Source organism: Erythranthe guttata, chromosome 10, assembly GCF_056151865.1.
Source record: "Erythranthe guttata isolate IM_541 chromosome 10, IM_541, whole genome shotgun sequence".
Lineage (NCBI taxonomy): Eukaryota > Viridiplantae > Streptophyta > Magnoliopsida > Lamiales > Phrymaceae > Erythranthe > Erythranthe guttata.
This window is the reverse complement of record NC_142542.1, coordinates 6,128,809-6,150,465: the sequence shown is the minus strand read 5'-3', so window position 1 is coordinate 6,150,465 and position 21,657 is coordinate 6,128,809. Positions and strand designations below refer to the sequence as shown.

Sequence of the window (21,657 nt, the reverse complement as noted above, 5' to 3'; positions counted from 1 at the left end):
TTAAGACTATATTTATTTAACACAGTCTGTGTTCTTTTTTTGAAACTAATATAGACAAAATAATATTGACAACATATTTTTTTGAAACTAATGTAGACGTTTTACTTTGTAATGATTACATAATAAAACAATAAGGATTTTTCTTTTAATTTTTATAATCATTAAATATAATATAATAATATTGACAAAATATATTCGTACTGTTGATTTATACGCCTATATAAATCAATCTTAATAGGATTTATGTTTTTCTGGCACATGCTTTCACCAGAAACATGTCGGTAGGGGCAAAGATATAAATGGAGGACTATACGGTACAATCGGTTATTTCTATGATACATCCGATAGAAAACTCGAAACATTTATTGAACTTGGTATTTATTTTGCAATTTATTTATATCTTCAACTTGCGTAGCTGAGAGGCATCAAATTCTAATCATTGTCAAAACCAATAAACTGCCAAATAAACATTTAATGTGATGGGGTGGGGGTGAGTGTTTCAAAAACGACCCCCAATTTTGACTTTGGAGGTTCCAACTAACATTAAATGCACTTCGCCCCCCTATAATGTTTTCAGATTCACACTTTCCCCCTTAGAAATTGAAAAAACACCACAAACCCCCTTTAAAATATTATTTCAGTTGTACCTTTTTGCCAAAATACATTTTACGGTGGACAAATTGCAAGAAAAGAACAATTTAAAAGAGCAAATAAAAAATTTCAGCGCGTTGTGATGTGTAACAAAAACGCTCACTTTCGATGAATAACCTATCAAAATGTGGATACCGGAGCAACTTGCAACCAAAATAACTTTTCGACCCACTTTTTTAAAATTTGAAGGGAGGAAAGTGCAAAAATTGAAAATTTTAAAGGGGTGGAATACAATTTATCATTTTAATAGTTCGATGAAGATCGAAAAGTGGGCCGGATATTGGTGAATGCGTTTGGACCACTAATCCCACTTAATCAATTACTAATCAAACGTGGGCCGAACGCGCCTTTTATTTTGTGGCTACAAAAAGAGTCCGTCTGTTTTAATTGTTTCAACTTTTAATTGCCTAATTGGAATTCATTTTCTGTCTTTTCAATTTCATAAAACTTTGAATTGCCTAATTGAAAATAATGGCTATTTTTGTAAAATTAAAATAATAATAAATTAATATTGCAATTTTAGAGAGTATTTTTGTAAATAAGTTCTATTAATTATTTTTTACTATTAATTATTTTGTTTATGAGAATCAATGTTTGAAATTAGTTGTAATTTAGAAAACTCCTTCAAAAGCCATGCATTATCTTATGAACTTTTAATTAAGTACTGAATAATTAGGAACTAATTGATTAAAAGAAATAGGATTTACGAAAAATAGGAAAAGATTATTATAAATATTCGATTATAAATAAATAGGAACAATTAAGTACATTTAATTTGCAGCTTGAAATTGTCTTCTTCCACTCAAGTAGTACTGCACTCTCACGATTCGTCACTCCCAAAAAAAATAAAAAAATCAAAACCCAACTTCTGGCGGACGATGGCCGCGGCGGAGCTCAGCCGCAGAGGCGGCGGAATAACAAGGCTCGGGCTGCAGGTAGTTACCGGCAGGTGGTTCATGGTGTTCGCCTGCCTACTAATAATGTCAATGTCCGGCGCCACCTACATATTCGGCATCTACTCCAACGACATCAAAACCTCGTTGGGCTACGACCAGACAACCCTAAACCTAATCGGATTCTTCAAGGACCTCGGCGGCAACATCGGAATCGTCTCCGGCGTAATCAACGAGGTCACGCCGCCGTGGGTCGTCCTCGCCATCGGCGTCGCCATGAACTTCACCGGCTACTTCCTCATCTGGCTCGCCGTCACCGGCCGCACCCCCAAGCCGCACGTGTGGCAGATGTGCCTCTACATTTGCGTCGGCGCCAACTCCCAGACCTTCTCCAACACCGGCGCGTTGGTCACGTGCGTCAAGAATTTCCCCGAGAGCAGGGGCATCGTCATCGGACTCCTAAAGGGCTTCACCGGATTAAGCGGCGCCATCATCACGCAGCTATTCCGCGCGTTTTACGGCCACAACTCGAAGGCGCTGATTTTCCTCATCGCCTGGCTGCCGGCGGCGGTCAACTCCGTCTTCCTCAGAACCGTTCGTCTGATGAAAGCTTCTTCCAATCAGCAAAAGAACGAGATCAGAATCTTCTACAACCTTCTCTACGCATCTCTCTTCTTAGCCGGGTTTCTAATGATTCTAATCATCCTCCAAAACGGCGTCGTTTTCAGCAGAGCAGAGTACGCCGGAAGTACCGCCGTCGTCCTCCTCCTCCTTTTCTCCCCACTAGCCATCGTCTTCAGAGAAGAATACAATACTTTGACGAACAATAAAGTAATAACTACCATAGAAAACCCAACACCGGAGACCGAAGCGCCGCCGCCTCCGCCGCCTGCGGCGGCGGCGGCGGTGCCGTGGTGGAAGGACGTGTTCACTCCGCCGGAAAGAGGGGAGGACTACAACATACTGCAGGCGGTTTTCAGCATAGATATGATCATACTTTTCACCGCGATAACGTTCGGGATCGGCGGAACCCTAACCGCGATTGACAACTTGGGGCAGATCGGAAAAGCTTTGGGGTACCCGGCAAAGAGCATCACCACCTTCGTGTCACTGGTCAGCATATGGAACTACCTCGGCCGAGTGACGTCGGGTTTCGCGTCGGAGATTTTCTTGGCCAAGTACAAGTTCCCCCGGCCATTGATGCTGAGTTTGGTGCTTCTTCTTTCTTGCTCCGGCCATCTTCTGATCGCGTTCGGGGTGAAGGACTCGCTGTACGTTGCTTCCGTGATTATGGGGTTCTGCTTCGGAGCGCAGTGGCCGTTGATTTTCGCGATTATTTCGGAAATTTTCGGGCTGAAATACTATTCCACTTTGTACACTTTGGGCGGCGGAGCAAGCCCGCTGGGTGCTTATATATTGAATGTTAGAATAGCTGGATATTTGTACGACAGAGAAGCGACGAAGCAGTTGGCGGCGAAAGGGCTAGTGAGAAGGAAAGGGGAGGATTTGAGTTGCTCCGGGGTGGAGTGCTACAAGGTGGCGTTTCTTATAATCACCGCCGCCACACTCGTCGGATGCGCTGTTTCTTCGGTTTTGGTGGTCAGAACGAGGAAGTTTTACAGAGGGGATATATATAAGAAGTTCAGAGAGGAAAGTGTTGCAGAGTAGGTTTTCTTGATAATATATATGCATGATTATTATGATTTGGTTTCTCTATTAGCTTATAGTAAATACTACTATAAATTGTGTATGTATCATGGATATATATAATAAATGCATGGTAAATTATGGAACCCCTCGTGTTTGGGTAATTATAAGGGTCTTTCTAGGGTGAGATCCCATGTTCTAAACTTTTATGAGATATCCCCTTTATATTGCGTCACGTGTCCCTGCCCAAAAATCCAATTTTTCCTCATTTACGTATTGTCGTAAATACCCTTCGTATAATTAATATTTTCAAAAAATCGGCCATTATATATTATTAATGTAATGTCAATTTTACCCTCTATATTTTTAATCAATTTTAAATATATATTTATTGCTGAATTAAAATTTATAACGTCAATTATATCATTATTCGTAAAAATCATTAAACCACCCATCCAAAATTGCATCAACCTGTATTCGAACCTGTGACCATCTGAAAACATACAAGAATACTTACTATTAAGACACAACACATAATTGACAATAAACTAACAATATGGATATATATCACAAAGCTACAGTTTATAATGGTTATAAAACTTATATAAATAATGTTAAATAAATTATTAATTCTCATATAATTATTATTATTATATATTAAAAATATCCCCTACTAACAAATCTTTATATAATATAATTTAAAAATCTAAGGAAATGTTATTCAACTCGTGTAATTTAAAAATTAATTTCGAAATAATTTGAAGTTTGAATTGAATCGTAAATTGTAAGATTTAATTAAATCGTAATATTTGAATCAATTAAACTCGTGTGTTTTCAATTAAAAAACAATATTCAAAGATTTGATCGATTAAGCTCAACTCATTTCAATTCGTAGACAACATTCAAATATTTGAATCGGTTAAACTCAATAATTTACAATAGCGTATTAATCAATATGTGTATAGTTAAAGTTTAGTAACCTTTTTTTTATTGAATTTTATCATAAAAAATAATAAAATTTAATTGGTAAAAATCGTAAGATTTAATCGGTTCATGGTTAGATTAAATCTTACGATTTTACGAATTAAATTATTATTTTGTTGTTAAAATTGAATTAAAAGGATAGTAGACTTTAATTATAAATAGTTAACTCGATTAATACGTTCTTGTCAATAGTTGAGCGCGCTAATGAATCGATTCAAATATTTGAATAATGTTTACGAATTGAAAGGACTTGAGCTTAATTGGTTCAAATATTACGCTTTGATAAAATATTATGATTTACGATTAGGTTCTTACATGTGTTAGGAATTAAATTTATTATTTTTATGACAAAATTAAATTAAAAAGATATTAGACATTACTTATAAATAGTTAAATCAATTTTGTAACATGTTATGTCAATAGTTAAGCAACCGATTCAAATATTTGAATAATGTTTACTAATTGAAATGGTTTGTACTTCATCGATTCAAATCTTACTAGTTGATTAAATTAAATATTAAAAGAAAATTCACAATATAGTATTTGTAGTATATAATTTTATTTTAAAGTAAGAAAACTACTAATTGGAATGAGTTATAATTTTTTCTTCTTCTAAATAAACATATTATTTTATTTTTTATTTGGATTTGCCACACTATCGATTAAATAACATAAGTGAGTTTGAATTAAGTTATGCATTTTTTTTATTTAATTGAGCATTCTTTACATTTTTAAATTGTGGATTTTATTAATACTTCTAATATTATATAATTAATGATAGATGTTTGGCGTATTGAACTGCAATTCTTTATATATTTCAAACTTTATTTCATTAAATTTGTTAATAATTTATTTAATACAATTTAATAATATTGAATGTTGCAATTAATATTTGCATTAACAGTATTTATACAATTATGGTTAAATATTTCATAATAAGTTAATGTGCTTGGATGGTTAGGAGTGATAAATTTATTAAGAGGTCACAAGTTCGATTTTCAATGAATGCGTTTTTTTCGATTATTCATCAAATAAAACTCAATCACAATGAATTTAAATTAATTATTTAATTAAAATATAATAGGGGGTAAATTAGACAATTCAATGTTAATCAATTTTATATTAATTTAATAAAAAAATAATCGAAGGATAATTTGGTAAAGTACTTCATTTTTTAGAACATAAGTCATGTTATTTTCCTAGGGTCCAGATTTAATCTTAGAAAATTAATGGTGATTAATGCATATCTCATAAAAGTTTAGAACATGGGGTATCTCACCCTAGACAAACCCTAATTATAATTATTCCAGTGTCAAATTTAGTGAAATCTTAGTAAATAATGTGGAATATTCTCCAGTTTATACTTGTTTTATCCCATTCGAGCTCCATATTTTGAAATAAGATGCGTCTTTCGGCTTGTAAACATCAGATTGTGGTGCATAAAAAACTACAATTTTGCACAGAACGAGTACAAAGTAGAGACCATTCCAGGGAATCTAGACAATTCTGTTGAATTTGACACCATAAAAATGAGTTAATTGCATATAACCCCCTGTGTAATTTCGAATGGCTAAAAAACCCCCTGTGTTAAAAAAATTAGCATAAACCCCCCTATGTTGTTTTATACGAAGCACACTGCCCCTTTCGTTAAAATTAGCTATTGACTTACATACAATGACTAATTTACCCTTACGAAAGAAACATGAAATTGTTAAAAAAAAAGTAAAAAAAGGAATTTCGAACAAAACCCAAAACAATCTTCCCCAACACACTGGAAAATCTAATTAAAAAAAAGGAAATCTTACAAAAAAAAAAACAGTATGAAAAAAAATGAGCTATTGTTTTTTTTTTTTTTTTTTTTTTTTTTTTTTTTTTTTTTCCTATTTTTGAATAATTCTTCACTCAAATCCTCCCCAAAACATTCATCTCCTTAGATTTTTAATAATTTTTCAGTAATCATTCCGCACAACTCGCCAGAATCGAAGTGTTACTGTTCAATTTGGCCGGAAAATGTTTGCCCACATCGAATCTACCTTTAACCAGGCCCCCACCCTTATTTCTCGCCGAAATAACTCCCGTAGTCGGATCCGGTTCTTCTCGCCGGAAAAATGTTGTTGAAGGACGCATGTGCTGAAAATCCTCCATTACCGATGAACGGCGGAGGGCTGGGGGATTCAAGCACTTGGCGTTGGTGAAGAAAAGTTGTCGGTGGAGGAGAAGATTGGAGAAGGCCAGTGGTGGGAGGAAAGGGGCGGCAGTAGGAAGAGGAAATTTGGGAAGAAGACAAGTTAAATTGAGATCTATTTTTTTTTTTTCTAATTGAGTCTATTTTTTTAAATTCGGCTGTAGAATTTTTGTTTGGGTAAGAAATTTTGAAAATTATAATTAGATCCAAAAGTTTCTATTATTTACATTTAAACCCAAATAGATTTATGTTTATTTATAAAAGAATTTAAGAGGGTATTTTTGACTTTTTACGTAAAAAATTACACTCACAGTTACACAAGCCGCGCGTACAACACACGACATGCTGTCAAGGACTTTTTCGCCTTTGACTAATTTTCATCGGGGGGTTCCTGCTAATTTTTTTAACACGAGGAGTTTTTCGGCAATTCGAAATTACAGAGGGGTGGTTCTTGCAAAAAAACCCCATAAAAATGGATGTGTAAGAAGATTAATAATTGAGGGCTGGTTATAATTACCCAAACATAATAAGTTTTTTTCGTAATTTGACATTACTTCAGATATAATCTTACTTTGCCCAATAATAAATTGTATACATTTGAAGTGTATTTAAAATTGTGGTCCACTTTCAAGAATATAATAAAATGGTAACACGTTTCTGATTAAAAAAAAGGAATTATATGTACTAAAGCATAAATAGTTTGATAAGCATACAATTATAAAATAATAAAAAACACATAAAGAAGTAAAACTAGGTGGAAGAGGATGGAGTGAACCACAATGGTGGCGGATCAATCCTCTGAATGCTTTGGATATCACAAGGATAGTAGCACGGGGAGAATTTCTTGTCTCGGTAATTAAAGATGCCGAGATCGTGGCCACCGTACGTTGTAATATCTCGATTCCAAGGCGTCGGACAGAGCGCATCCAGGTCGGTGAAATAGATCGAATCGGGCTCCACATTATGCTTGACCAATTCGTCGTCTCCTTCAATTACGAACCCATGCCCCGTTCCAATGAAGAACGCCATACCATCCAACGTACCGTCCATGTACCTCAGCTGATCTCTCTCTCCCTCTTTCTCAACAACCAACTCATGGACATCAAAATCAACGGTCTTGTACGGAAAACTGTCGTCGTATTCCTCAACAGAGGAACCGTCGGGCCTGATATGAATGACCGCATAGCGCCGAACGAGAAAAATCCGGTTCGACCGCTCTGCGAACACAATGTATTTCCACAAGTCGATCGGCTCCTTTTCGGCCACCTCGTACACCTTATCGCAGTCCATTTCACGGTCAACCTTGTCCCAGTTCATTTTAGGAGAGTGAGGGTCCACAAGATCCCAGCTCTCAAAGTGGCCCCACGTGGTCGCGCAAAGCAGTCGGTTACGTCTGGTTGAATACACAAAGTCCACGTAACCCCTTGCGATCCTTCGATCAATGGGATCGTCCTTGTGATAGAGGGAACCGATCGGAGTCCACTCTTCGTCGTCGCTGCGGCCCGGGCAGCAAAAGGCAAGCCTCAATTCCGGTCCGAAAGACATGATCGCGCGACCGGTTTCTCGGTTGTTGTCGGGAGAGAATGAAAGGATGATCTTCGTCGGCGTACCCCAACCTCGTCTCAGTTTGTCTTCTGTTAAAGGAAGTGTTTCAACAGGTGGAAGTTTCACCAAGGATTGTTCGTGATTAGAGAGGGGATTGGAGAGAAACAGGTCAAAGATGGGTGGGCCCGGGTTCATGTTCTCCTTGTAAAAAGCTAGCCAGCCATGGGAAGATCCAACCAGCACACCATCTTCTTCCTCTCTTTTTTTGCCGACACTTACAACTTGTTTGTCGGCCAGGTTGTAGAACTTGTACGAATCTTTCTTGCTGCCGTCAATCATCAGCCATGGCGGCGCAGCCGCAGATGATGATGATGATATTCGTCGAGCGCCGCTGCAAATACCAGCTGGGGAAATCCAATTACAACAAGATCTGACGGCTGCAGGATAAATCAAGCGGCGGAGGAGTATGAACGATGCCATTAGTTCCCTGTGCTGAATGACTTTGACCGCACGTTACCGGAAAATAAAAATAAGAAGAAAGAGAAACAGAAGAGTTAGGGTTTGATAATGTTTACATACAGTGAGGTAAAGGCCGGGTAAAATTTCATTTTAGTCCCTGAGCTTTGGAGTCAAAATCATATTCATCCTACAAGGATCATGTGCACAAAGTTCAGACCATAGGGGTTAAAGTGCTATTTATGCAAAAAAAAAAAAAAAAATTAAAATTAAAAGGGTAAATTACAACAACCTCCCTAAGGTATAGTCAAATTACGAAAATCCCCCTCCTGTTTGGGTAATTACAACCGCCCCTCAACTATAAAATTTAGTGGAATCTTCTAGATTATATGGAATATTATCACTTTTGTACCCGTTTTATCTCATTCGAACTGCACATTTTGAAGCAAGATAATCATAATATGTGTTTTTTGGCTTGTATATATCAGATTGTGATGCATTAAAAACTATATTTTTACACAAAATGAGTACAAACTAGAGCACAGCCCACGAAATCCAGATGCTATGTTGAATTTGACATCATAAGGGTGGAGGTGTAAGAAAAAAATCATAGTTGAAATACAAAAATATATATGGATTACAATGCTTCTGCAGAGAAGCAGAAGATAATAATATTAAACAAGCGCCGTGAAAAACTCGTGTGCGTGTTGTGTTGCATGAAACTGAATCACCACAAATCGTAGTTCTATGCCATCGTTTTCGATCCTCAAAGGTCGGTAAAGCTTCTTTTAGTTTGGTTACTTTGTGCAACTTTTTTAATCATTTTTTTTATTGTTTAATATCAAGTGCCTGTATTTTTCTTTCTCCGAGTAAACAATGGTGATAGACGAGGAGTTACTTAACGACCTTTGTACATTTTGCTGAGGATCGAGGACACTATTTTTCATTTTTTCTCGAAGAATGATTTGAGAACACTGGCAAAATTTATTGGATTCGTCTGTAAATCTTTTCAATCTGCAGGAGAGCAAACTTGTGGTCAACCTTGCCCGTGCTCTAGAACAGGAAGGAATCAGTGCGTTTCGCTTCGATTTTCCTGGAAACTGGTAAAGTCTTGAAACTAATTAATTACTTGTTTTTTTTTTTTTTTTAATTATTTGTTTCATGTTTTATGGTTGATTCTCAGGGAAAGCGAAGGGTCGTTTCGATATGGTAACTACTCTAGCGAGGTTGAAGACTTGAGAGCTGTGGTCGAATACTTCACCGGGATATGGTAGTTATGGTAACTACTCTAGTGATTATTTACGAGCAAAAATCTCTTGCTGTATTTTCACTCGACGGATTATGTTAATTGCACGAGAGCCTCCTTTTACTAAATAAAAAAATCGAGTGTTGGTCTGTTTTTCGTAGGTGGTGTTCATTATAGAGTCACAGAGGAGAGCATGATGGAGAGACTCAATACAAACATGCACGAGGCATGCCTTTCAGTTGACCCGAAATGCAGGTATGTTTGACCTCTAACAAAGTGAGATGAAAAAAGAGAGAAAAGAAAGGGGTCTCGTTAAGTTTTGAAGGCGTGTATATATACATACAGGGTATTGACAGTTCATGGATCGGACGATGAAGATATCTCAGTCGAAGACGCTGAGCTGGGGTGGAAATTATTCAAGGGGCCGATCGTCGTTTTTCTAAACATCAAGATGAATTACCTGCACCTGTTCTCAAATTCATTAAGGAATGTCTTTAATCTTTGTCGATAATGTCTGAAAATTTTACCTTCGATTATGAACAGAATGTAAGGGAATCAGCCTCAAGAAGATTTTCTTTTTCTTTTTCTTTTTTCGTTAGGATATGGTAGGTTTTCACCTTCGATAAAGGTAAATACAATATATATCTTTTCGATAAATTATTCTAAAATTAGAAATCACAAAAAAAATAACACGATGAGAACTGTTCACATGACGACTTCAGAAATTTCAATAATAACAGGAACAGAGAATTTCATATCTGTTAGTAACTATGATGCAGAATTAATCCGCGAACCCGAACTTTCCGCCCCGTTTTTATTTGCAGCCATCATATCTTCCTATAATTTATTCACAAAAATATACAAATCATTATATTTAATTATCGTAGGGGTCATGAAATTTAACTTTGCTGCTGTATAAAAACCAAATCATACCAGCTCTTGCTTCAGCTTCTCGAATTTTTCCTCTAGTTCCCAAACATGGTGCTTCAGCGCCTATAAATATATTATCCACGAATTTTGCATCAACGAATTATCCATACATATCTTTACGCCAATTTCCACAAAATAAATAAATAAATAATTTTTTTTTACCTCACGTCGCTGAAGTTCAATCGAACGAGCTAAAGCCTGTCTTTTAGTTAAAAGATTTCTCGGTCTAAATGCAAGAGGGCTTTGGTAATTCTTTCCACGATAAACTATTATAACATATCCTTTAAAAGTTTTATCGACCGAGACCAATACACCACCACTTTCTGCCTCGAGAGAAACCGCAATATGCTTCACTTGTGGAAATGTTTTTCTTTGTACCATAATTTTCACCAGCTCTCTGTACTTCCAGTGCAAGTGCATATTTTCGATAGTGCCGTCGAAAATCTCTCGTCTCCCTAAGAGAGAGAAAGAAGCAAGAAATGAGAACACATATAATTATAATGAGGCAGAAAAAAAAACATAGGATTGTGGAAATGTTTTTTTTTCCCCTTACCTAGAAGAAGATAAGGTTTCATGCTCAAACCAATCCGACGAAACAAAAATCTCTCCTCATCGGTTAATGTTTCGAGATCGGTAGGTAGATCTCCCGGTTCTTGATTTTCCAGAACTTTCTGCAAGGACTTCTCAGCCTTTCTCATCTTCTCCTTTGCCTGCACATATATGTAACAATAGTAATTAATGCCACCAAAACAAAAATCTAGAGTTTACTGCACTCAACACCTCTGTGTTAATATAATTGCTAAAAGAGACCCCGCTTTATTAATATTAGCAAAATCCCCTATAATGCAGTTTCTAGCAGTCTCCTAAATGGTGAGATTTAGAGGGGGGTTTCATTAATTTTAATATACGAGAACTTTTTTAGCAATTAGAGTACACACAGGGGTGGTGAATGCAATATAACCCAAAAAACATAATTAAACCAGCCAATTTTCTTAAATGTAACAACAAACATACAAGAGCAAGCTTCTTCTGCAGAGAGTTGACCAAAAACGCGTGTCGGTCAACGGCATTCTCTCTCATCATCTTCTCCATATCTGCACCGTTGGATTGGTTTCCCCATCGTGTGGTTGCTGCAATAGTTTCAGCAAGGGTACCTGCAACTAATAACGGCTTATGCTTCTTCGATAATGCTTTCAATTTTGGTTCGATTAGTGATGCAGCTCTTTGACGAGCTTTCTCTTCGTGATCTTGTTGGAGGGTTATGGAGTTTTCTTTTTCTGTTAGTGCGCTCGAAATACCGGGGGGTAAAAAGTCATTTCCCCTGTAGAAGACTATGAACTCCTTGTTCCTCGAAACTAGCGTTCCTCCGGTTAATCTCTGCATGAACTCGCTTGTCATTCTAAAATAATTTTATTTTATTTAACATTGGAAATATTATAAGTGTAATTTCGGAAAACAAAATGGAATTTTGGGAAATTAACATTGTACACGAAATCGGAATCTAATCCAATTGTGTTAGAAAAAAAAACGGAAATTGGAACTTTCGGAATTCGGAAGGAAAAATATTGTTCGAAAATCATGTATATTCAGATCGATTTTTTTTTTTTTTTTTTTTTGGAATTTACGGAAATATTTTCGGATATTTCACCTTGAGTTCTTCGGCCATTCTTTCGTTGGAAGTATTCAAAACACCACGCTTGATAGCTATTTTCGCAATCGAACTCTTCTCCCATAATTTCACCATAGCCAAAGCAAGACCTTGCAGCTCTCTGTTTCTTCCTATATTAAATAACCGATATAAATCCATTACTAAAAATAAATAAGTAAATAAAAATATTCGAACGAATTCCACAAGAATAAGATAACAAATACTCATTCGTACATACAAACTTACCAAGGACGAAATGGGGAGGCATGGTTCTTGCAGTCCTACGTATATAAGTCATTTGTTTGTCTCTCAAAGGTTGTCTAATACCGTGTGGCAGAAGCCTATACGGAGTCTTGTAACCAGGTACAACAGGCGGAAGCAAATCGGCATCAACGGGAAGCGGGTCCCGCCCTGACCAGTCAATGAACCTCGGACCAAGCTCGTCCAACAGAAGGTTCATCTCGCTCAAATCCATTTGTTCTTCTTCAGACAGGTTGTTGAAATAATCCGAATCGAATGTTCCGGATGATTCTCCGGGCCGTTTTTTAACTTTGATTCTTTGAGGAGAATCTTCTTTCGAAGATTCTAATTCTTCAGCATCATCTTCAACATGCTTGGTATATGATTTTACACAATCGAGATTGTATGTCATTCCTCTGTACAGCACTAACGAACTTCCCGATCTCCATATAACCAAACCACCAGTTCTACGCTGACATGTAACACCAAATTCAGTGAAACAATATAAAAAAAAACCTAGTAACTGAAAAACCCTTTGGCTGCGTTTGAATCGAAGATTTGAAACCAACCAAAATTGCTCTTAAAAGAACAAAAAATGACTCGAACCAAACAAAGCAACAAAGCTCAATCGATTTGTTATTGTGGATTTGAAATTCCTCCCTCAAATCCTTCCATCTAAACACACCCTTAAAAGATCATAAGCAAAAAGGTTTTTTTTTTTTTTTTCCTATCGACAAATGAAATGTACTAATCAACGATCAATTACGCCAAAAAAAAAACAAAAAACCGGATAACTTATAAACAATAGCGAAAACACTAACCTCAAGAATTTCGTGTGTTCTCTTCATGATAACTTATAAACAATAGCGAAAACACTAACCTCAAGAATTTCATGTGTTCTCTTCATGTTCTTGGAAGGGGGGCCCAAGAATTTCAATTTCACGACCTCTTCGTTTTTCCACTTGTCATGGATAGAATCAACCAATGCCTGTGTTACACCAGCTGCCCCGACTTTTATTCTTTCCACCATTCTTAAAGATACGTTCCTCAGCCTCTTTAGCTCATGCTCGGGTACTAATCCCTCCGCTAACGATGTACTCGTCTTCCTTAATTTATCCTTCTTCACAAACTCTTCATCGTTTTTTCTCTCCCATGGCAATCTGTTTAAACCATCTCCATTCACAGAAGGCTTTATACGGGTGGCGATTCGATCAGTAGTTGCCGAATTCTCCACTACAGCATTTTTCTCCGTCAACCGAATTGGGGTTTCATCAAATTCGATGAATTTTTCATCACTTTTGCCATATTCTGCCAATACACGAACAGGACTGACTAAAAATTCCTTTTCTGTACGAACATTTTCTTGATTCTTCGTCGAACCCTCGGAAACAGGCAATTCTCGTCTCGATTCATTTCCGTGAACCCATGGAGCTAAAATTGACTTGGGTTTTTTCACATGAGTAACAACAACCCGCTCGCTAACAGAAACACTTACTTCAATTTCCTTTGCAGAAGAAACATTCTGCGAAAACGGCGTCGTTTGAGCTCGAAATTCTTCTTGTTCTTCTTGCCAAGGGAAATTTTCCCTGAGAGAAGGGGTTTTGAGGGACCATTTGTTCTGAACTTGTTCGACGAAGCTTGGTCTGGGTTTTCTCTTCTTCTTTACCAGAGTAATCGTCTGTAGGGTTTCATTGTCGAGCTGAACGGTTTGCTGACAGCAGTTGATGATTTTTCGAGAATTTAAGGAACGGGTTCGCGGATTCAATTTAAGGAAGAAGAAAGATTTTGATGGGTAAGTGTTTGATGAAGAAGATAAGAAGTTTGAAGGTACTGATAACAGTACAACCATGGCGAATTGGGGTTTTAGAATTTTGATGATACCATGGCTCAAAAGATCAGAGAGGAATTACAGTGAAAAATAATCCACAGGGGATTTTGAAATTAAATACTTAGTCCTTTTACTTCTTGTTTTATTCAATTAAGCTATGAATATTTGTCTTATTACTAATATAGTCCTTTTACTTCTTGTTTTATTCAATTAAGCCACGAATATTTGTCTTATTATTCATATAGTCCTTTTACTTCTTGTTTTATTCACTTAAGCCACTAAATTTTGTCTTATTACTAATATAGTCCTTTTACGTCTTGTTTTATTCTAATAAGCCACAAAATGTTGTCTTATTACTAATATAATCCTTTTATTTATTGTTTGATTCAATTAAGCCACTACATTTTGCCTTATTACCAATATAGTCCTTTTACTTATTGTATTATTCTATTAAGCCACTAAATTTTGTCTATTACTACTATAGTCCTTATACTTCTTGTTTTATTCTATTAAGTCCCTTATAAATACTGAATTGCACAAGGCCCTCCAATGTTAAGTAAATAGATCATCTGCCCTCCTTTCTTTGAGTTGGTTTATTTTGAAAAATAATAATAACACATTAATACATTTATACTAGAAACCAATATTAATTTGCCATTATGAAACAAAAGAAAACAATTACTATAAAATAAAAAACAAAAATAAAATTGCAGAGAAATACAATTCAGACCGAATTGAAAATTCGTTGGCCAGGCGATAGTATCATTTTCGGATCAAACATTGCTTTCCTTTTTTGAATAATGTTCCATTTCGATCCATAATGTTTTATCCAATCTTGCTTGGATTGATAATTAGGAAGATACTGCTTCACTTCAATCCCGGCCTTTTCGCAAAATTCCAAAATCTGACCGTTAAATTTATCGATAGTCTGATATTCGTTGGCCCCGCTCGTGTGCAGAAGCGCAAGTGTGTAGAACACGTCTTCATCTGGTATTACTGCAGACATTCTATCATCCCATCTGCAATAGTATTTTAATGAATGTTGCAATATTAACACAAGAAAAATACAAAAAATAAAAAGATAAAAAAAATTGAAATATAGTACTTGTTTCGATTAAGTGGATAGAAAATGAATAGGCCAAAGGGCTCGTTAAACTCGGGAATAATGGTGGTGAAAACTCCGGAATTGAAATCGGATATTCGCGATCTCGGTATGAAGAGATTGAGCCATGGATGAGATTCCGTTAGCGGCAACTTCTCGTTGTCTAAATTCCCGACTCTATTAAGAAAATCGAAAAATGCGACATCTGTACTGAAAATGAATCCAGGAATGAAAGTCAATTCCTTTAGCAACTTCTCAAACTCCTGAAAATACCAAAAAAATTTAAGACATGAACATATTAAATATATATATAAATGTTAAATAAAATTAAAAATTCAAAGAATTATATAAATATTACTATTTTTATAAGTACCTGGTCAATAGTTTGAGCAGTTTGATTATCGTAATATTTGACCAATTCTATAGCGTAGAGGAGACCATTGTTCTTCTTGAACGATGAAACGACGTCGGATTGGTTCGATGGAGACGAGAAAGAAGATCTCCAATCATTTGTTGTGTTCTCATTGGTGACTAGGAATCCCTCCACATAGTTTGGAGCTTCGATTGAGATTAGGTGCTCTTGGTCTTTTGTCAACGTGCCAAAATCACTATACAACAATCTCACCCATTTTACCTATTTTTATTTATTTATACATATGGAAATCAAATTATTAATTAACCAAATCAATAGGTTATTTCACAAAATATGATTGATTTGATGCTATATTGGGTGAATTTCACGAATCTTGTTATATAATATTTATCGATAAGATTATTACATTTTTGGCACACACGTGTAGATCTATAATGCAAATTAATATTGATCGATTGATGTATTTAACCAGATATAGTATCTAAAAAAATCTGATGTATATATATCGACGAAATTAATCTTGATGAAAAAAATTGTTATATATGTATACTTACTCTTGTTGGGGCTTTATCAAGGACAATTCTTGCTCGTGTAATGATTCCGAATTGTCCTAAACCACCTAAAACTCCGAAAAATAGCTCCGGGTTTTCATTCTTGGAGCATGTCACAAATTCCCCTTTCCCTATTCAAAAGGAACCAAATATTAATTATTGAAAATTTTATATAATTTTCAAAGAAAAAAATAAATTAAAATGGTGTTAAATTATGTATACTACCTGTAATAACATCAAGTTCAAGAACATTGTTGATTTGAGGGCCATGTAGAAATGCTTGTCCACTAATCCCAGCATTAGACAAAGTCCCTCCGACACTCAAGTACAGATAATCAGTCCAAGAAACGGGCGCAAGCCCCTGTTCAAGAGTGGCCCGTAACACGTCGACCCACAACTGATCGCCCCCCACATCCGCATACCCCTGATCCGAACAAACACTAATGCCACTCCCGTTTTGGCTATTTCCCAAAGAAGTCATCTCCACCACCACGCCGCCACGTGTCATGGCCTGCCCCCTCACGGAATGGCCGCGGCCCTTGGCGGCAACGGTGAACGGAGGGGAACGGGCGTTCGATGATTTGACGAGATCGATGATGTCATTGACCGATGAAGGGTAGAGAACCGAAGAAGGGATTTCGTGTACGATGTTTCCGTAGTCGTTGGATGCTCTTACGATGGCTTCTGAATCGTTTCGAAGCGTCTTTTGTGACAGTGTTTGATTTGCTTCGATGCATATTATTACGAAGAAGACGAAGAAAAATAATAACACTGAGATTGTATGTGAAGAGATTGCCATTTTATGAAGAAGGTGTATATATAATATATATTTGATTGTATGTGTACATATATAGGGTTTATATATATATAGTGATGGATGAACATGAAAATGGAAGAAAGTCACACGTTTATGTGTGAACATGCGTACATATTATGTATATACATTACTCCTTGATTCAACGAATTAACCAAATCACTAATGTAATTAATTAGATCTTATCACCGATAATCAATGACCAAAATCTCTGGTTATTTTCACATGATATTTTTTTTAATAATTTTCTTGCAGATTTTAATTTAATTATTTCCTTATAATTTCGTATTGTTTGCTTTCATGATTTTACCGTAATTTTTTCTTCTACTTCTTTTCAGTTGAGATATATATAGAAATCAATGATAACGTAAAGTAATTTATTTTCTTCTTTAAGTGCTTTAAAACAAAATAGGTATTCATCAACTCTAGTACATTAATTGTTATTCAATTACCAGTTTCATTTTATCATTATTATCATATTTGCTTTTAATTACAAAACGACCCCCTGTGTACTATGTAGACTCCACTCTCGTAAAATTGGTGATTTAGATGCTACATCTGGTTATTTATATTAAGTGTATTTGTACTGTGTGATTATGTGTAGATCTACGGTTTAAATATATATATATATATATATATATATATATATATATATATATATATAGAGAGAGAGAGAGAGAGAGAGAGAGAGAGAGAGAGTGATGGATGAATATGAAAATGGAAGAAGTCACAAGTTTATGTGTGAACATGTGTATATATCTATTTATGTAATATATAAGAGTAAACCCTTATAGCTTAAGAAATCGACATGTGCTGAACGTTAAATAAACTTGTTATTATTTGCTGTGATGAAAATTCAGTTGTCGAATATCTTTTTTTTAAGAAATCAACAAATATATCACTTTCTCTGCACATATTATTGTAATTCAAAGTCCACAGCTGTACTTAGTTGAAAATTCGTTGCCCCGGCGATAGTATCATTTTAGGATCGAACGTTGCTTTCGTTTGTCGAATGATTTTCCATTTCGATCCGTAATGTTTTATCCAATCTTGCTTCGATTTGTACTGTGTCAAATACTGCTTTACGTTGACGCCCGCCTTTTTGCATAGTCCCAGAATCCGATTGTTGAATTTATCGTAAATATGATATTTATCGTGTCCGGTCGAATGCAAAAGTCCAAGCATGTAGAAGACCTCTTCATCTGGTATTACTGCTGATATTCTATTATCCCATCTGCATATATATAACATTTATATACTTTATTAATTAGCAAATAGCATTTTATAAGGGGGAAAAAATCATTAATTGTAATTAAAATTAGTACTTATTTCGGTTAAGTGGCTAGAAAAGAAAGTGGCCAAATGTCTCGTTGAGCCGGGGAATCATGGTTGCCAAAACTCGAGCGTTAAAATCGGAAATTCGCAACTTTGGTACGAAGAGATGTGAGTCCGTTAATTTTCCTTTCGGAACATTCGTGTCTAAATCTCCGACTCGATTAAGGAAGTCGAAAAACGAGGCGTCTTTAGTGAAAATGAATCCAGGAATGAAATTCAACTCTTTCAGCAACTTCTCAAACTCCTGAAGAAATGAAATCATATATTTAAGATATAGATAATAACATGTGTTATATTAGTTAATTATGAAAATTTATTGTATAAATAAATATAATTAATTAAATACATGGTCAATAGTTTGAGCAGTTTGATTGTGGTAGTATTTGACCAATTCAATGGAGTGGAGGATTGCTTTGTTCTTCTTGAACAATGAAACGACGTCGGATTGGTTGGAGGGAGATGAAAAGGAAGACCTCCATTGACTTGTTGTGTTCTCATTTGTGATTAGGAATCCCTCCACATAGTTTGAAGCTTTGCTTGGGATTAGATGCTCTTGGTCTTTTGTCAACGTGCCAAAATCACTATACAACAATCTCACCCATTATTTTACCTATATGGTAATATATATAACAAAATAATTATTATTAACTAATCAATAAGTTGGATATATTAATCCAAGATTGTTTTTTTTTATTTTTTATTTTGATTTTGATCGTAGTATATTTTAGGGTAAATTATGGTCAGACCCTTGAGATAAAGTCAAATTACGAAAAAACTCCTCATGTTTGGGTAATTACAATCACTCCATCTTGCGGTGTGGAATATAGTGGATATTCTAGATTATGAGGAATATTCTCGTGTTTGTACCCGTTTTGCCCAATTCGAGCACCACAATCTGAAACAAGATGATCATAAGATGTGTGTTTTGGCTTGTACATATCAAATTGTGGTGCATCAGAAATTGCATTTCTGCACAAAATGTACAAACTAGAGAACATTTCACAAATTTTTAGAAGATTCTGTTGAATTTGACACCATAAAAGTTAACGTGTAAGTATATTCATAGTTGTTGGATGCTTGTAATTACCCTAATGTGAGGGTTTTTTCGTAATTTAACATCACTTCAGCAGGAACCTATATTTGAGAACTTACTCTTGTAGGTGCTTTATGAAGTGCGATTCTTGCTCTTGTGATGATGCCAAATTGACCTAAACCACCTAAAACTCCGAAAAACAGCTCCTGTTTCCTATTCTATTCTTTGAGCAAGTTACGAATTCCCCTTTCCCTATTCAAAAGGAGCCAAATACTCATTTATTATTTAATTATTAGTTACATATTTACAAATACATTACACCTTAGGGTGAAAATTGGACGGGTCGGAAATCAAAATTTCGGTAATTGGTATGAAAACAACTGATCCAAATTCTGAAGTTTTCGAATCAGAATCGGTGGAATTCAGAAAATTCCAAATTCTAGTAAATAGAATATAAAATAAATAAAAATTTTGGTATTATAATTGTATTTGTGGGGGGGGGGGGGGGGGGGGGGGGGGGGGGGGGGATGGAAATTTCGCAAAGTAAAATTGGATCGAAAATCGGAATCTCATATCTATTTCAATTCCAATCCAAAAATATCCGGAAAAGTCAGAAACCGAAATTTTGAAATGAAAAGTATAGTTCAAAAATCAAAGAATGTGGGATCAAAATTTGTCGAAATCGGAATTTCTGCCCCGATCTAATTTAAAGCCCTAAATTTACACATAAACATCACAAAATCTATATATGTATGAAAAACACGAAAATAGTGTGAATTATACCTGTAACAACATCAAGTTCAAGAACATTGTTGATTTGAGGGCCATGCACAAAAGCTTGTCCACTAATCCCAGCACTAGACAGTGTTCCTCCCACAGACGACAAGTACAAGTAATCCGTCCAAGAAACGGGCGCAAGCCCGTGTTTAAGCGTGGCCCGCAAAACATCGATCCACAGCCGATCGCCCCCCACATCTGCATATGCACTAATGTTACTAGTGCCGTAATTAATTACGCTAACCCCACCTCTCAAAGAAGGCATATCCACCATCACCACACTGCCACCACGTGTCATGGCCTGACCCCTAACGGAATGGCCGCGCCCTCTGGCGGCAACTGATGAAGGGATTTCGTGTCCGATGTTTCCTTAGTCGTTGGATGCTCTTTGGGTGGCGATCGGATCGTTCCTGATCGTTGGATTTGCTGCATTAGTGCAGATAAAACAGCTGATGGTTATGATCAAGAAGAACAATAATGCAGAGATTTATTGTAGAGGGGTAGAACTAGGGTTTTCCATTTTACAATTTTTATTTTTATTTTTTTATGTTAGGGGTGAAATTAAGCTTAATTTCTATATTTGGTGATCAGAGGATTTATGTAATGCTGGAGAATAAATTGGATCCCTTAGATTTTAATATATTACTTACTAGAATAAATTATTCAAGCTAAACTGAAATTAATTTATTTTATTGTTAATTATGATGATCAGTCTAGCTAATTATATATGAATTTTAAAAAATAATTGCTTATATCCTATTATTAATTGGATTAATATTCCTTGGTCAAAAAACTATTAATTTACTTGGTAAACTATTATACATTACTAGTATATCATGAATAGTGTCCTCTTATACATGCAATATATTTATTGGTATATTTAAAATACATTTAGCTACCTATAATCGAAATTTAACTTCAGTCACATTTTAATTTTGGAAAATTATTTCTGAATTTCAGTAAAAATTTTTTGAAAAATTACACCTCTGGTATATCAATTTTTTGCATTATATTCTAGGTTAATAAAAGAAATTACGACATTCTATTTCCATCGGTTTTTTTAATTTTTGGAATTTCGGTTCTCGAGTTTTCGTATTTTTGCGGAACGTAACTGATATGCCTAATTGGGCCAACCCAATGGGCCTACAATTTCTTTATCTAATGGGCCACGAATCCAATATTTAAGACCACTATCACCGAGGCCCAATCACCTTCAAGTAAGGTTTGGGCCCGACAATCTCAACTAAGCTATAAATAAAGGTTTGAACTCAATCCTTAAGGTACGCCCTATTATCCAAATAATACTAGGGGTCATATTTTCCCAACTATTTCCACAATCCGCACGTCTGACTTGAGCGTCGGAGGGGTTTCCGCCGGATCAACCCCCGGCCTAGTTCACGTGTTCTTTGTTCGCAGGTA

The 21,657-nt window shown here is 35.7% G+C and overlaps 5 protein-coding genes and 1 pseudogene across 6 annotated transcripts; 2 read left to right on the top strand and 4 right to left on the bottom strand.

Moving 5' to 3' along the window:
• Window positions 1-1,031: 1,031 nt before the first annotated feature.
• Window positions 1,032-19,228, top strand: LOC105966327 (protein NUCLEAR FUSION DEFECTIVE 4). Its single transcript, XM_088824804.1, has 2 exons — window positions 1,032-3,324; window positions 19,157-19,228. The coding sequence occupies exon 1, from the start codon at window positions 1,530-1,532 to the stop codon at window positions 3,210-3,212; it is 1,683 nt and encodes a 560-aa protein (XP_088680930.1). The 5' UTR covers window positions 1,032-1,529; the 3' UTR covers window positions 3,213-3,324; window positions 19,157-19,228.
• Window positions 6,986-8,517, bottom strand: LOC105966314 (uncharacterized). Its single transcript, XM_012990879.2, has one exon. The coding sequence runs from the start codon at window positions 8,383-8,385 to the stop codon at window positions 7,111-7,113; it is 1,275 nt and encodes a 424-aa protein (XP_012846333.2). The 5' UTR covers window positions 8,386-8,517; the 3' UTR covers window positions 6,986-7,110.
• Window positions 8,994-10,118, top strand: LOC105966315 (uncharacterized). The gene is made up of 5 exons (XM_088824586.1): window positions 8,994-9,059; window positions 9,382-9,464; window positions 9,545-9,570; window positions 9,769-9,862; window positions 9,953-10,118. Exons 1-5 carry the CDS (start codon window positions 8,994-8,996, stop codon window positions 10,116-10,118), a joined length of 435 nt encoding a protein of 144 aa, XP_088680712.1.
• Window positions 10,155-14,376, bottom strand: LOC105966326 (CRS1 / YhbY (CRM) domain-containing protein). Its single transcript, XM_012990887.2, has 8 exons — window positions 13,306-14,376; window positions 12,432-12,897; window positions 12,186-12,316; window positions 11,552-11,914; window positions 11,091-11,247; window positions 10,700-10,992; window positions 10,541-10,600; window positions 10,155-10,444 (listed from the first exon to the last, which is right to left on the bottom strand). Exons 1-8 carry the CDS (start codon window positions 14,272-14,274, stop codon window positions 10,376-10,378), a joined length of 2,508 nt encoding a protein of 835 aa, XP_012846341.2. The 5' UTR covers window positions 14,275-14,376; the 3' UTR covers window positions 10,155-10,375.
• Window positions 14,881-17,111, bottom strand: LOC105966324 (cytokinin dehydrogenase 4). Its single transcript, XM_012990886.2, has 5 exons — window positions 16,505-17,111; window positions 16,283-16,410; window positions 15,729-15,989; window positions 15,359-15,618; window positions 14,881-15,272 (listed from the first exon to the last, which is right to left on the bottom strand). Exons 1-5 carry the CDS (start codon window positions 17,076-17,078, stop codon window positions 14,978-14,980), a joined length of 1,518 nt encoding a protein of 505 aa, XP_012846340.2. The 5' UTR covers window positions 17,079-17,111; the 3' UTR covers window positions 14,881-14,977.
• Window positions 17,867-20,551, bottom strand: LOC105966316 (cytokinin dehydrogenase 5-like; annotated as a pseudogene). Its single transcript, XR_016034054.1, has 5 exons — window positions 20,245-20,551; window positions 19,581-19,713; window positions 18,775-19,038; window positions 18,419-18,672; window positions 17,867-18,327 (listed from the first exon to the last, which is right to left on the bottom strand). The product of XR_016034054.1 is annotated as a cytokinin dehydrogenase 5-like (transcript).
• Between the last annotated feature and the right edge of the window lie 1,106 nt (window positions 20,552-21,657).